The sequence below is a fragment of the Oryctolagus cuniculus genome, chromosome 7 (assembly GCF_964237555.1).
Source record: "Oryctolagus cuniculus chromosome 7, mOryCun1.1, whole genome shotgun sequence".
In the NCBI taxonomy this organism is placed as follows: domain Eukaryota; kingdom Metazoa; phylum Chordata; class Mammalia; order Lagomorpha; family Leporidae; genus Oryctolagus; species Oryctolagus cuniculus.
Genome location: NC_091438.1, coordinates 36,963,143 through 36,975,331, shown reverse-complemented (window position 1 = coordinate 36,975,331; position 12,189 = coordinate 36,963,143). Strand labels below are relative to the sequence as shown.

At 41.3% G+C, this 12,189-nt stretch overlaps 1 protein-coding gene across 1 annotated transcript in view; it reads left to right on the top strand.

Annotated features, from left to right (window-relative positions):
* The window catches only part of ATF6 (activating transcription factor 6), a 218,895-nt gene that overhangs the window by 54,197 nt on the left and 152,509 nt on the right, over positions 1–12,189 (top strand). Inside the window, exons 8-9 of the mRNA XM_008265536.4 lie at positions 2,524–2,709; positions 3,627–3,718. Coding sequence (XP_008263758.4) covers positions 2,524–2,709; positions 3,627–3,718 — 278 coding nt within the window. The remainder of the gene's footprint in view (positions 1–2,523; positions 2,710–3,626; positions 3,719–12,189) is intronic.

The window sequence follows — 12,189 nt, the reverse complement described above, 5'->3', positions numbered from 1 at the left end:
AAAACTGATGAGTAATCTAATCATCATGACTTTGCTCTGTGTGTGTATGTATGTGTATGTGTTTGACATCACTGAAAAGTAAAATAGTTACTATGTAGAAAAAGTTTTATAGATGATGGTCATATGAGGGAACTTCAAAACATTTGCAGAAATCAAAAGTTTTTTGTTTTGGTAAAAAACTTTGAAATTCATGCACAGTTTTTCTTTTGCCTTTTTTTTTTTTTAAATTATTTATTTATTTGAAAGTCAGAGTTACAGAGAGGGAAGGAGAGATAGATCTTCCATTTGCTGGTTCACTCCCCAAATAGCCACAACATCTGGGGCTGGTCCAGGCAGAAGCCAGGAGCAAGGAGCTTCATCATGGTCTCTCACGTGGGTGGTAGGGACCCATGTACTTGGGCCATCTTCTGCTGCTTTTTCCAGGAGCATTAGCAGGGAGCTGGATTAGAAGAGGAGCAGCCAGGACATGAACCCATATGGGATGCTGACATTGTCAGTGACAGCTTTACTCGCTATGACACAACACCGGCTCCTATGCATAGCTTTTCATAATTCACGTTTTCTATGAACTTCTTGAAGATCCCTTAAATAGCATTCTTGTGACGTTTCAGTTGAAAAACCCACACAGCCTTTTTTTGGACATTTCATGTAGTGTTTCTTTTCCTTGTGATTGTGACTGAAAGGTTGTTGACAGTAAGAGTATTCGGTGCTAGGAGATCACGTGGTTAGCTTTGTCATAACCTTTCTTTCTAGCAGCTGTAGTATCATGGTGAAAATTTTCCTGTTTTAAAACAGATCTACATGAAATCATTTTACTTTAATTATTGGTCAAGTTATTGAATGCCCACAGTAAAATAGCTATTTTTAGAAATCTACTACAAAATATATAGAAGTTACTAATTCAGCCATCTGTGTACTTAACACTAATCAATTTTTTTATTATTATTTGGTGCTTTTTGTGGTTTTAATCTTGCTATCTCCCTCCAAAGAAATTAGACTAATGCTGTAAAAATGGTCTCTATAACTTAGCTTAGAAAATATAAGTTATTTTTCTCAGTGTTTTGATTATGGTACATATTGTGAGCAATAAACAAAAAAGTTGTATCCGATAAGATCTAAAATCTAGGTGGAAAGGGGGAACTAACATTCTTGAAGTAGTTGAAATCATGAGAGATTTCTGTTATTTTGTCTAAATTATAAGGACATAGAATGTTCAGAGAAAATTAAAAAAAAACAAAGTGGATAAGAATAATTGGAGTTTGGGCCAGCGCCGTGGTTCAATAGGCTAATCCTCCACCTGCGGCGCTGGTGCAGTAGGTTCTAGTCCCGGTCAGGGCGCTGGATTCTGTCCCGGTTGCCCCTCTTCCAGGCCAGCTCTCTGCTCAGGCCCGGGAGTGCAGTGGAGGATGGCCCAAGTGCTTGGGCTCCTGCACCCGCATGGGAGACCAGGAGAAACACCTGGCTCCTGGCTTTGGATCAGCGCGGTGGGCCAGCCAAAGCACGCCAGCCATGGTGGCCATTGGAGGGTGAACCAGCGGCAAAGGAAGACCTTTCTCTCTGTTTCTCTCTCTCACTGTCCACTCTGCCTGTCAAAAAAAAAAAAAAAAAAAAAAAAAAAAAGAATAATTGGAGTTTGGAGGGACTTTAGAATTAGGTTACTGGAGGAGCTGGCATTCAGAATAGGAATAAAGAAATAAGATAGACATGCATAGAAATTAAATGTTTGGAAGGCATGGCTTGTTTTTCCTTTTTTTTTTTTTTTTAATTTTTGACATGCAGAGTAGACAGTGATAGAGACAGAGAGAAAGGTCTTCCTTTGCCATTGGTTCACCCTCCAATGGCCGCCGCAGCCGGCGCGCTGCAGCTGGCGTACCCCGCTGATCCAAAGCCAGGAGCCAGGTGCTTCTCCTGGTCTCCCATGGAGTGCAGGGCCCAAGCACCTGGGCCATCCTCCACTGCACTCCCGGGCCACAGCAGAGAGCTGGCCTGGAAGAGGGGCAACCGGGACAGAATCCGGCACCCTGACCGGGACTAGAACCCGATGTGCGGGCGCCGCAAGGCAGAGGATTAGCCTATTGAGCTGCGGCGCCAGCACAATAGTTATTTTTAAAAATTGTAAAAAAAAAATCAGTGCTTTTTTTTGTGGAAAAAAAAAACCCAATTTATTTTATTTATTTGAAAGGCAGAGTGACACATAGAGGGGGAGAGACAGAGTGAAAAATATTTTCTCTCTGCTGTTTCACTTTCTAAATGGCCACAAGAGCCACGTCTGGGCCAGGCTAAAGCCAGGAGCCAGGATCTCCACCCAGGTCTCCCACATGGATGGCTGGGGCCTGAGTACTTACTTGATCCATCTTCCACTGCTATCCCAAACATATTAGCAGTAAGTTGGGACGGCACTGGAGCAGCCATGACTTGAACTGATACTCTTATATGGAAGGCCAAACACCGGCCCCAAAAGCATTAAATTCTAATCTGTTTTCATCTGATTCTCAAATCAGAATGTTCTGTAACTTTCCCTAGATTGCTGTGCTAAGGAGACAGCAACGTATGATAAAAAATCGAGAGTCTGCTTGTCAGTCTCGCAAGAAGAAAAAAGAGTATATGCTTGGGCTAGAGGCAAGATTAAAGGCAGCACTTTCAGAGAATGAGCAACTGAAGAAAGAAAATGGAACGCTGAAGAGGCAGCTGGACGAAGTTGTATCAGAGGTGAGTGCTGGTGAGAGAGCCAGGGTGAGAGGGGAAGGTGTTTATTTTTTCTGAGAGATAATCTGAGAAATATCTACATTTTATGTTATGAAAAACAGTGGTACTAGGAAAATAAGGGTACAGTAAGTCCTAGAAGTTGCAGTAAGGATAAAGCATTTCAAAGAGGTCCTTTTGAATTACACCTCCCAATCTACACAGAAATATCTCCTTCTGGGTTTCTCCCCACTCCTTACCGTGGTACCCTCTTTTCTGATTAAACAAATCATATTGAGTCTCCCAAATAGTCCTGTCAGATGTTTCCTTTTTGAAAAAGAGAGCACTCAAAAATGAAAAATGGGTTTTGTCCTTTATCTGCCCCTCTGATCACTGTGACATTTTTTGCATTCTGTAGCCGTGTTGGTCCTAGGAAGGTTAATCTCCTCAGTTCTGTTCATGAAATCGCCTGCTTTCAGGATTTCCCTCCCCAGTGCTGTCCTGAACCGACTGGATGCCCACTGAGGGGAGCTTCTTACACTGTTCTTTCTGTCTTGCCCCTGTGCACACGGGAATACTCCAGTGTGTTCCTGTAAACAGTGACTTAATGACAGGGAGAGACACTATACACATGGTTCAGAGTTCCTTGGGGACATATTAAATACAGAGTCATTGAGCTCTTGGCCTTTGGGTCAAGAGGCAACTACAACAGAGTGACTGCTGTGTTGTTTTCCCTCTTCTACTTTTCTCTTTTTCTTTCTGTGCTATGTGAAAGGCTCTACGTGGTCTTTTTAAATGTGCTATTGCCTCACCTTTGAATTTTATTTTTTTCTTAAATAAAAAAGGTATTCATGTAACTGGTGCAGAGAATTCTTATCCTGGGTGTTGCTTTTAATGACATTGAAGTATAGTTTAATTGTTTTTAATGTGGTCATTTCCTTTAGAACCAAAGGCTTAAAGTCCCCAGCCCGAAGCGAAGAGCCATCTGTGTGATGATAGTGTTGGCGTTTGTAATACTGAACTATGGACCCATGAGGTGAGTGTGTTGCCATTTATAATACTGAGCGGTGGACTCATGGAGGTAAGTGTACATAACTGTTTTGGATACTGATGCCAAAAATTCCAGTTCTCCTCTTTTGTTATTCTTAGCTCTAGTAATAAGCTAGAGAAAAATAGATTTGTTTTGAACCAAGTCAGTGTCCTAGATGTGCAGGGTAATTAGACAGGAGCCATGCCTTCAAAGACTTCGTGCTCCAGCTGGGAGGACAAACCTGTAAAATGGTGACTACAGTGTAAAGTGATGGATGTAATAAAGGCAGCCTGAACAAAGTGTTAAACGAATATATGAATTCCTTGAGGTAAAGCTTCATGTCATTGGGAGGTGTTCAATGTGTTTCATGTTGAGTGAGTGATAAGGACAATCCTCACAGAAGAATCTGAACATTGACATGTGACACCAGATTGCCAGGTGGAAAGAATGGGAAAGGCATGTTAGGCAAAGGAAGCAGCCTACATACAGGCACAATTATGAAGCAGCATGACATTTTCAGAAATCAGTGGGATGGCTGAACTCAGTAATCAATGCACAATCATTCTTAGGCGTTTAAAAATTAACAGAAAAGTGATCTCTGTTAAACATAGGAGTGGGAATAAGAGAGGGAGGAGATATATAGCTCGGCACAGGCTCACTCGGACTTACCTCCAATGGTGGAACTAGAAATGTGCCAGGGGATTTCAACTCAATCTTATCAAGGAGGCAGGTACCAATGCCAACGCACTTGGTAAAGTGATAAGTATAAGTACACAACCGATCAAAAAGATAGGGTAAGTGTTGAAGAGATTTTACAAACAAGACCAGTGTAAGCAAATAATGAAGGATAGAATTAAAAGGGAGAGAATGATCCTGCGGGGGAAGCAGGACACACAGAAGACTCATAGAAGGCAAACGCCCAAAACAGCACTCCAGCCTCAGAATCAACCCTTGGGGCATTCGGATCTGGCTAAAAGGCCCATGAGAGTCTCAGGGGCATGGAAAGCCACGACATGGTGGCAAAAACAACCTAAATGAAAGATCCTGGTGAACAAGACCCCAGCAGAAGGAACAGGCCATCAAGGAGGGAGGCACCTTTCTCCGAAGGGAGGAAGGAACCTCCACTGTGATATGGCCTTGACTAAACAAGTTCAGAGTTGGTGAACTCAAGGGGCTTCCATAGCCTAGACAGCTCATGGCAAGAGCCTCGGGTGATTGCTGATGTCATAAATAAGAGTGTCAATTGTTAAATCTACAACAGGAGTCACTGGGTACATGCTCCCCAAGTAGGATCTCTGTCCTTAATGTGTTTTACTATGAAACTTAAAGACAACACTACTAGTCGAACAATACCCTATACCTTGTGCGGTTGTGTGAGTGCAGCCTGTTGAAATCCTTGCTTAGTATATACTAAGTTGATCTTCTGTATATGAAGGTAATTGAAAATGAAACTCGATGAAGGGCGGGATGGGAGAGGGAGTGGGAGAGGGGAGGGCCGCGGGAGGGAGGGAGGTTGGGGGGGAAGCCACAACAATACAAAAGTTGCACTTTTTAAATTCACATTTATTAAATAATAATAAAAAAATCAGTGGGAAGTCAAGTACCTTGTACATAGGGCGAGTGGGGTGTGCATGAGGCTAGATGGATGGCTAAAGGTAAAGGTTTTTAGGTGGAGGGTAAGATAATTAGCTTTACATATCAGGAAGAGGACTCTGAGAATTGTATTGAAAACAGAGTAGACTGAGGAGAGACTGTTGGCAGACACCATTGATAGAATATTGATGGATTTCAAACTCTTTTGAATTTAAACTATGGTTATGGAAAGGATGTTCCATCTCAGAGTACATTTTTTATGTAGACCCTCACATTTGATATGCGACCTGAAGAAAAAAAGAAGGAAATTAAAGATAATTCTAAAATGTTTTAAGAGATTTATTTATTTATTTTTTGACAGGCAGAGTGGACAGTGAGCGAGAGAGACAGAGAGAAAGGTCTTCCTTTTGCCATTGGTTCACCCCCCCAATGGCCACTGCGGCTGGTGCACCGCGCTGATCCGAAGCCAGGAACCAGGTGCTTCTCCTGGTCTCCCATTCAGGTGCAGGGCCCAAGCACTTGGGCCATCCTCCACTGCCTTCCCGGGCCACAGCAGAGAGCTGGACAGGAAGAGGGGCAACCGGGACAGAATCTGGTGCCCATACTGGGACTAAAACCCGGGGTGCTGGTGCCGCAGGTGGAGGATTAGCCTATTGAGCCGCGGCGCCGGCCAGGATTTATTTTTTAGTTACAAAGAGAGACTGAGGAGCAAGCAAAAGAGAGAGAGACTGAGAGATAGATCTTCCATCTGCTGGTTTGCTCCCAAATTGGCTGCAATGGCCAGGTCTTTGCCAGGCTGAATCCAGGAGCCCATAGCTTCTTTCAGGTCTCCCATGTGGGTGCAGAGACCCAAACATTTGGGCCATCTTCTGTTGCTTTTCCTAGAGCATTAGCAGGGAGCTGGATTGGAAGTGGAACGGCTGCATCTCCCAACTGGTGCCCCTATGGGATCCGGTGTCACAGGTGGCAGCTAAGCCACAATTCCGTTCCCTAGTTCTAAAATGTCTACTTGAGGGCCTGAATGGTTATAATGTTATCTCGGATAACAAACATAGAAAGATGGATAGTCTTTTAAAAAATCAATTTATGTTATCCTATTCTTGTTTTATATGTGTGTTTATTTTATAATCTTTTAAATAATTTTTTGAAACAGACAAGTTGTTAAGTAAAAATACATGAGGGGGCTTTTAAAAGTTCATAGATTATGGAACAGCTATGCCTGGATTTCAATTTTGTGGCACCAAAATAAACTTCTCTTTTAATTCCATTTTCCTTGGACTTTTTCAGGTACCCTCATAGAGACTTTTCATGGGTACTTAACATTCATGGAATTCAGTGACGGTACTTCTTGAGTCACATGTTTAAAACTTGCATGCTAAGTTGATGTGTGCATAAATACATTGTTTTTCAGAATCTGAGCATTCTTTGATAATATTTTTTATAAGTGCTCCTTGTGAAATTTTTTTTTGTTCTACTTAATACTATTGGTTTAACTCTGTAATTAACAACAATTGTTCCTAGGTGGTTACATTTAACTGAAAAGTGATCTCTGTTAAATATAAGAGTGGGAATAAGAAAGATGGATAGTTTTATTATGGAAGACAATGATTTTTATGTTTAATATGGGAAGTCTGTGATACTGAGTAGATGTTGAGAATTACTATTATAGACAGACAGACAATGGTGTTATAGACAGACAAACAGACAAGGGAATAAGTAGGGGAAGGAGAGTAATGAGAATCTTTTTTTAAAAAAAATATTTATTTATTTGAAAGAGTTACACACACACACACACAGAGAGAGAGAGAGAGAGAGAGAGAAAGAGAGAGAGATGGAAGGAGGGAGGGAGTCTTCCATCCTCTGGTTCATTTCCCAATTGGCCACAATAGCCAGAGCTGTGCTGATCTGAAACCAAGAGCCAGGAGCTTCCTCTGGGTCTTCCCATGCAGGTGCAGGGGTCCAAGGACTTGGGCCATCTTCTACTGCTTTCCCAGGCCATAGCAGAGGGTGGGATCGGAAGTGGAGCAGCCAGGACTTGAACCGGCGCCCTTATGGGATGCCGGCACTGCAGGCGGTGGCTTTACCTGCTACGCCACAGCACTGGCCCCAGTAATGAGAATCTTAGGAAACTCCCCAGTGGGTGTCAGAAAGCTAATTACTTGAACCATCACTGCTGTCTCCCAGGGTCTGCATCAAAAGGAAGCTGAACTCAGGAGCCAGAGCCAAGCATGAAACCCTGGTACTCTGAGAAGGGATATGAGTATCTTAACTGTTAGGCCATTGCCCATTGTTTGGGTTTCTTTATGGAGGCTTCGTTATGAAGACATGGCTGATTAAACCATTGGCATTGGTGTTTGAACTCAGTCTCTAGTCTGTTTCCCTTCCCTGGAGTTTGGAGGATGAGGCTGAAATTTCCTAGTCACTAATAGCATGGCTTATTCTTCTGGCAGTCACACTGCAAGAGTTATTTCATTGGCATCAACTCATATGGTTGGCAGGGCTTATGAATAATAGAAGATGCTCCTTTTAACGATTATCACTCAGGAAATGAAAGGGTTTTAGGAACTCTGTGTCATGTACCTGGGGACAGACACCAAATATGTATTTCTTATTATATCACAGTATCACAGCCATATTCTTGAGCCAACATAGAAGGAACTAACTTTGTTAGTAAAATAATGGGAGGCTTTATGCAGCATCTTTTTGGTTTCTGACACAGGAAGTGGGATGGGTTAGGGGAGACATCTTGTGGAAGCCCTAATATGTCAAAAGAAATTTGGAGGAAAAAAACTGGAACATAAAAATTTTAAGTGAATGAATGATCTTTACACCTGCTGAGATGGAGGAGGGTGTGTGCTGATAGATCTCATTTCCATGGTAGATTGGTCCATTATGAAAGGAAGAAATAATGCTTCCCATTTTATGAAGAAATACTTGTGTTCAATAAATACTTAAACCAACAGTACAAAAAGGATAATTAAGAATCAGAGAAAGTCTAAATACCTGAACATCCTGAGGATCATCCAGCTAAGATGGATCTTTCTCTGTGTGAGGCTTCAGGAACAGAAAACCAAAAAGTAGTGAAAATATTAGAAACTATTGAAATTAAAATTAAAAAACACATCAAAGGACTTAAACGGAGAAAAACAACAAAGAAAAGAACTGGCAGGAATACAGAAGTATCTTAACATGTTGGACTGTCTCCAGACACCAAGAACGAAATAGGGAAGAACTGGCTGTGAAATCCTTTTTTTTTTTTTTAAGATTTATTTATTTATTTATTTGAAGGACAAATAATAGGGAGAAACACACACACACACACACACACACACACCTACACACACACAGATCTTCCATTTGCTGGTTTACTCTCCAGATGGCTGGGCCAGGCTGAAGTCAAGAGAGAAGAACTCCATCTAGATTTCCCATGTGAGTTGCAAGTGTGCATGAGCAATCACCTGCTGCCTTCTCAGGCTCATCAACAGGGAGCTGGATTGGAAACCATATGGAATGCTGGCAACAAGTGGTGGCTTACCCTGCGGTGCCACAGTGCTGGCCCCTTTCATTTTTTATTTTTTAATATTTATTTGAAAGGCAGAGTGACAGAGTGTGAAACTCCTTAAATAAAATAAAATAATGTAAAAAAATCATTTCCCAAACTAATGTAAAAAAATCCAATAACTATTTTTTCTAGACAAAATTTGGCATCAATAGTGAAATATCAAAGCCTAGTGAATCACAATGATTTGAGAGACTGAAACTTGTCTGAAATGTAGGGAATCAAGATGTTCTATCATGTTCCATCATCCAGAAGTGTTTCTTGCTTGGCCCCATCCTTTGCAGTCTCTTTACTACAAGACTGAGATCTTCTGTGGTCTGAGAGTCTTCAAGAGAAACAGGAACTTCTCAGTTGAGTTTTATTAGAACCCCCAGGAGCTATTTAGTGAGTAACTTCCACATCTATGATTTTGTTGTCTAGAAACCCTAAGCAAGCTTTATTAAAATGTTTTAATTGTGCAGAAACTGTATAGATTTAAAAAAACAGTTAATGAATTCTATCTGACCTTTTATCAATTACCATAAAATTGTTTAGCCAGATAATTAAAAATTTAATTAGAGATTTCTAAAGCATTTTTTTGATTTAGGAACCTAAGTTCTATTCCCTCCCCCTCTCCCTCCCTCCCTCTCTTCCTTTCTCTCTCTCTCTCTTTCTTTCTTGATTTATTTGAAAGTCAAGAGTTACAAAGAGAGAGAGAGAGAGAGAGAGGAGAAGGGAGAGAGAAAGGTCTTCCATCCACTGGTTCACTCCCCAAATGGCTGCAACAGTTGGAGCTGTGCTGATCTGAAGCCAGGAGCCAGGAGCTTCTTTTGTGTCTCCCTGAGTGGGTATAGGGGCCCAAGCACTTGGGCCATCCTCTTCTGCTTTCCCAGGTGCACCAGCAGGGAGCTGGATTGAAGTGGAGCAGCCCAGACTTGAACCAGCACTCATATGGAATGCTGGCACTGCAGGCCAGGGCTTTAACTTGCTGCACCACAGTGCTAGCCCCAAGAACCTAAGTTCTTATAGGATAGATCACATTACCTTAGTGAAGTTATTAATGTTTCATTAATTTTTAGTTGTTACTGAATAAAGTAGATCTGATAATTGTGGCACACAAAAGCAATGTATGAGGCCTGTCTTCTGAGGAGAAAGTATAAGACAGAAGAATATGACTCATCCGCCTCCCCAGTTGGAAGTCTGGGCAAAGTTTTATGGATTAGGTAGGAGAAAGCTGGCGTGTGGAAACGCTAGCAAGGCAAGTTGATTAGAGGAGCTTGGAATGAGGCCAGCATGGTGAAGATGGGCTTTTAATTCCAGATTTCCTTGTTTAGCCAACCTCTCACTTCTGCAAGGACACTGATATATTTAAGTTCCGGCTGCGCTCTGGTTTCCTTCTCTCAATCAGTTAGATTTTCCTTCTTCTGCGCATGCCTAGTATTAATCACTTTTTTCATCACTACAACCAAAATACATGAGAGGAACTTCTCAGAAAGGAAGAAGGATCATTTGGGCTTATAGTTTTAGAGGTTCACAGTCCAAGATTGTGCAGCCTTTCTTGTCTGCTTTGCAAACAAAATATTAAAGAAAATAAAAACTTTAATCTCATAACTCAATTGGAGAAAAAGTAAGGACTTCTTAGAGGCCAGAAACTTAAGATAACATGAATTTGTTAAATCAAAACTCTTGATATTGAGGGCTTTCTGAAACAAGAGTTCACTGAACTGTCACAGATGCTACCCGGAAAAGGACCAGGTCCTGGGACAGACCTTCACAGCTACCAGTAACATGGCTAAATAGCAGTTGGAAAATTGTTTGCTACACCTAGAGGTCAGAACGTTTTTGTCATGAAATTTTGGAGAAGGAAAGCATAGCTAATTTACTTTAGTCCTGGATTGGCTATAGCTAAGACAGGTGGGCTGCCGTGGAAGGGGGAAAGTTTTGGCATAGGAGTGCATTCCATAAGGAGAAGTAATTGTTCTAGATTGGTTAGGGTTGTAAACAGGATGCAGTGGTGTCTAAGAGCTCATGGTGGGATCCGAGTTAAAGTTTGAACATACATTCAGGAATGTGAACAGTCTTGTTGTTTTCAGCCTGTGGCTGTTAACTGGTTAACCTCTCCCATCCCTCTTCCCCCTCATCTTCTGGCCCTTGTAATTAAATTAGGACCTCTCAGAATTGTTTTTCTATCAAGTCTGTAATGGTAGGCTGGCATTGGAAGTGGTGCTTGTTCTGGATTTATTTTCTGATTTTTGTGGCCCAGAGTCTGGGAACGGGAAGGAAAGCTCTAGACAAAAACGGTGGAAAGTCACAGCTGAGGCCCCACGTCTCCCACCCCTCAAAAGCTGGAATTTCCTGAGAATGACATTCTTGGTTGCTAAAAGAGGAAAAAATAAGTAGTTTGCCATACCACACAAGAAGATTGTGGTTATGTATCTGTCTTGATTTTGGCTGTTGGGTAGAAGTAGAAAAAGGAAAAAAAATCTTTCCTGATAATTCTTGACCACAAGCTCCTAGCTCGTGCAGATTTGAGCCTGAATTGATAGTACTGTTGTAACTGCCTCCCGACTACACACACACACAAACCAAAACAAGACAGAAATGTAGTACAAGCAGCTCCGTGTACCTCTAGACTCTTGCAGAAGTAAATTCATATCTTTCTCAGAGAAAGCCTTTTTAAACATTATTCCTAAAAAAAAATTGCCACAGATAGAGATCCAATTAAACATGAATACACATCTCTAGCCCTTCAGAAATCATTAAACATACAGGGAAACAAGCCACTATTAACATTAGCAGGAGGAAATAAACTGAAGAATCAGACAGAGAGACTATAGATATTCGAATTGCCAGATATAAAATATAAAATAAATTTGTATCAAAGATAATTAAGATATAGCAAAGGAGCAAAAGACTTACTGGAAGTGACCAAGACATAATCCCTAGAAATATTCTAATTAGTAATTTATGATTAGGAAAGCAATGATCAGGTTAAAACAAAAAATAGGCACATTTGAAGGAAGAAATAGTGAACGAGAAGATGGATCTGAAGTAATTATACAGAATATAACAGAGACCAAGAGGTGAAAAACATGAGAGATGTTAAGAGACATGATATATACTTCCATAACCACCAAAGTAACATCGCCATTAATGAGACTTATCAACAACTTATGTTTCCTGATGTGATGTGTTTCTATCAGTTCTGTGCTATTCTTGTCAAAAAATGCATAGTCTGAATTTTATCATGAAGAAACATCAGTGGAGGACGTTCTACAAAGTAAATAACCTGTAATCTTAAAAACATCGGGCTGGCACCGTGGCTCAGTAGGCTAATCCTCCGCCT